General features: G+C 54.2%; 1 gene segment (V, D, J or C); it reads right to left on the minus strand.

Moving 5' to 3' along the window:
* Nucleotides 1–2046: 2046 nt before the first annotated feature.
* On the minus strand, nt 2047–3720 carry LOC119841690. The segment is given in 3 exon segments: nt 2047–2109; nt 3109–3439; nt 3533–3720. Coding segments are annotated over 3 exon segments (567 nt in total).
* Nucleotides 3721–4176: the final 456 nt, after the last annotated feature.

A 4176-nucleotide genomic window follows, 5' to 3' on the forward strand; every position in this document is an offset into this window, starting at 1 on the left:
GTAGGTCGGAAAAGCGGTCAGTAAGCTTCCGATATAGGGTGGTGTTTATGTGACCATCGCTTATTAGCACCGTAGTGTCCAGGAAGTGGATCTCTTGTGTGGACTGGTCCAGGCTGAGGTTGATGGTGGGATGAAAATGGTTGAAATCATGGTGGAATTGCTCAAGGGCTTCTTTTCTCTGGGTCCAGATGATGAAGATGTCATCAATGTAGCGCAAGTAGAGTAGGGGCATTAGGGGACAAGAGCTGAGGAAGCGTTGTTCTAAGTCAGCCATAAAAACGTTGGCATACTGTGGGGCCATGCGGGTACGCATCGCAGTGCCACTGATTTGAAAGTATACATTGTCCCCAAATGTGAAATAGTTATGGGTGAGGACAAAGCCACAAAGTTCAGCCACCAGGTTAGCCGTGACATTATCGAGGATACTGTTGCTTGGAGTCCATCTTTGTGTGGAGTGTTGGTGTCGAGGCTTCTACATCCATAGTGGCCAGGATGGTGTTTTCAGGAAGATCACCGATGGATTGTAGTTTCCTCCGGAAGTCAGTGGTGTCCCAAAGACAGCTGGGAGTGCTGGTAGCGTAGGGCCTGAGGAGGAAGTCTACATAGCCAGACAATCCTGCTGTCAGGGCGCCAATGCCTGAGATGATGGGGCATCCAGGATTTCCAGGTTTATGGATCTTGGGTAGCAGATAGAATACCCCAGGTCAGGGTCCCAGGGGTGTGTCTGTGCGGATTTGTTCTTGTGCTTTTTCAGGGAGATTCTTGAGCAGATGGTGTAGTTTCTTTTGGTAATCCTCAGTGGGATCAGAGGGTAATGGCTTGTAGAAAGTGGTGTTGGAGAGTTGCCTAGCAGCCTCTTGTTCATATTCCGACCTATTCATGATGATGACAGCACCTCCTTTGTCAGCCTTTTTGATTATGATGTCAGAGTTGTTTCTTTTGAGGCTGTGGATGGCATTGTGTTCTGTACAGCTGAGGTTATGGGGAAAGTGATGCTGCTTTTCCACAATTTCAGCCCCAAAGCACTTTATGTAGAAGTCCAGTCTGTTGTTTCGACCTTCAGGAGGAGTCCACCCAGAATCCTTCTTTTTGTAGTCTTGGTAGGAAGCTCTCTGTGGGTTAATATGTTGTTCAGTGGTGTGTTGGAAATATTCCTTGAGTCGGAGATGTCGAAAACGGGATTCTAGGTCACCACAGAACTGTATCATGTTCATGGGGGTGGAGGGACAGAAGGAGAGGCCCCGAGATAGGACAGATTCTTCTATATCTTAGCCCAGCAGTTGGATAGATTAACAATATTGCTGGGTGGGTGAAGGGAACCACTGTTGTGGCCTCTTGTGGGATGTAGTAGCTTAGATAGTTTAGTGTCCTTTTCCTTTTGTAGAGAAGCAAAGTGTGTGTTGTAAAGGGCTTGTTTAGTTTTTGTAAATAACAATTTGAGAATAACAATTAAGCTTCATTTTCCCCAGTGCTGGAGGGGAAAGTTCTCCGGGGACTGGCTGGTGACTGCACCGCCCCAGGGGGCTGCGGATTGTGTCTCCGGGTGCGGCCTGGGCAGAGGGAGGCTCAGATTTAAACAGGAAACTCTCGCCCTCATTTGCATATCCCCCTTCTTCTAAGAGACACCCACCATTTCCTAGCCCGAACTCAGTTTCTTTGTGTGGGGCTGAGAGAAGCGGCGGCGCTTTGTCTGTGTGGCACCGCCCTTGTCTCAGTCGGCGCTTCCTACTCGACCATAAGGAGACCCCCTGGCATCTTCTTTAGCCCTCCTCTAGCTCCTCCATCTATCGCTGACTCTAAGGATAAACTCCACCTTCATATGTGTCTGAACCGGAAAACTACATGAATACCTTACTTAGAGCCCCAAATCCTGACTTTACTCAGGATGCGGTTCTAACCCTGACTGTTAACACTGACCCTCACCCTTCATCCCTACCGTGAACCTAACCAACAGTAGGGGACACGTAGGAAAGTCCGGGGCCGTATGCAATTCAGTGGGAGCTGCGTTCGGTGACCCTAGGGTCCCCCCTGGCCCCCCACCCAGGGGCCTCAACTTCTCCCTCAGCAGCCGCCTCCCCCTGAGAGACCCCATGAAATCCCACCGGGTTCCTGTCCCCAGCCCTTAGCCTGTCCCCAATGCCCTGCGGGCCAGCGCCGGGCTGAGTGATGGCATCGGGGGGCTGAGGGGCGGGTTTTTTATCTCCATGGTGACTCTGTGACATGGTGGCACTTTCATGGGGGTTGGGATGTCTCCGCTCCACCCACTGACACCAGCGGAGGGTCCGGGCTGGGATTTCCACAGGGCAGTTGGTGAAAACAACCCACGAGCCGCTTTGGAAAGTCCCGGCGGTGCCACTTCCCCAGGCGCAGCGGAGCGGGGTCTATTCCGGGGCCGGGTGATCTCTGCCCCACCGCCCCGCCCGGACCCTGAATGGCCCATTTCCACTCCCCGGCCTCCATCTCTCTCTGCCTCAGCCCCCCCCCCCCGTCTTTGAACCAGGGGCTGTGATAGTTCCCCGGCCTCCCGGCGGCGTTGGGGGGATAAAGGCAATAACCGCGTGCGAAGGGCCAAGGCGAGGGGCCCCACATCGGTGATAATGAACTAATCACCTTCCGCAATGTGATAAATCAGGAGTAACTCGAGTCTACTGCAAGCCGTTGCGGTGACTTTACACTGGCGGAGGATTTGGCCCCAGGAGCAATTCGCTCCACCCGTTGGGTCTGATGCAAACCCCGACGCGCTTGTCCCCTTTACACGGACAGACGCTGGCCTGTGAGTCTGGCACCGAGACGGGCCCCGGGGGAGCCAAGGTGCCAGGTCTCCGAGGGGAGAGCGACTCAGAACAGGAGTCACTCCGCATTGGGGCTCACAGATGGAGCGAGGGATCTGTGCGCTCAGCGGGGCTCTGGGCAGGAAGGGGAGACACGTTGCCCGGGAACGGAAGGGTTAAAAGTGACGGGCGGTTTGTGGGACATTCCCCCGCTTGCCGGGTCTCCTGCCCCAGCCCGAAGCGGGGTGTGTGTCGCTGCTGCCCCCGCGCGGCCGCCGGGAGAAGGGCGGTTCCGCAGCCTGGGTTTTTGCACGATCACAAACCGGTTCGGTGTCACTGTGTCTCTCGCGCAGTAATAGCGGGCGGTGTCGTCGGGCTTCAGGCCGGTCATTTGCAGATACAGCTCACTCTTGGAGTTATCCCTGGAGATGGTGAATCGCCCTTTCACTGAATCGAGGTAGTATGTACTACTCCCACCGGTGTTTATAGCAGCGACCCATTCCAGCCCCTTCCCGGGAGCCTGGCGGACCCAGCCCATCCCGTAGCTGCTGAAGGTGAAGCCGGAGGCTTTGCAGGAGAGGCGCAGAGAGTCTCCGGGCTTCTTCACACCCCCTCCGGACTCCACAAGCGTCTGGGACCGGACACCACCAGCGTCTGGGACCGGACACCTGGGAATAAAGACAGGCCATTAAGGTCGGTATAAAAACAGCGCTAACACAATATTCTTCTAACTCTGCCGGTTCTTCAGAGGAGGAAAATACCTTCCAAAGCTGCGACAGCGACAATTACAAGGAGCAAAAATCCCATTTTCCTTGGGGTTGGAGAGGAAAGTTCTCCGGGGACTGGCTGGTGACTGCACCGACCGAGGGGCTGCGGATTGTGTCTCCGGGTGCAGCCTGGACACAGAGAGGCTCAGCTTTAAAGAGGAAATTGTCTCCCTCATTTGCATGCCCCGCTTTATAAGAGTCACACAGTCCTGCTGCCAATGATCAGATTGACTCGCCCCAGGGCTCCGTGTGCTGCAGTGACCGGCTACATTGAAATGATCCATGACACAAGGAACATGATCTGAGCAGGTCTGGGGGCCCAGCTGTAAGGCAGGTGGGAGAAGCTGGGGGGTGTCTGAGGACAGAGTTAAGTTTTGCAGTGGAGCCTCCCTGACATTAGTGGGCCGAGAGTGGCTGTCTGAGAATTTGTCTTTAGGGGGGAGTCGAGGGAGGATTCAGCCACCAGTGAAGGGAGATTATGACACAGAGCTGATATTTATATTCGTGTTTATATTCCTGTTCCATTCACACTGCACTTCCCATGTACACTCGGATTGTGAACTCGGTGGGACTGAGAGAGGTTTTCTGGTCTGTGTTTGTACCGTGCCTAGGACTGTGGGAGCCTAGACTATAATTAG

Source organism: Dermochelys coriacea, chromosome 13 (genome assembly GCF_009764565.3).
Source record: "Dermochelys coriacea isolate rDerCor1 chromosome 13, rDerCor1.pri.v4, whole genome shotgun sequence".
Classification (NCBI taxonomy): Eukaryota; Metazoa; Chordata; order Testudines; family Dermochelyidae; genus Dermochelys; species Dermochelys coriacea.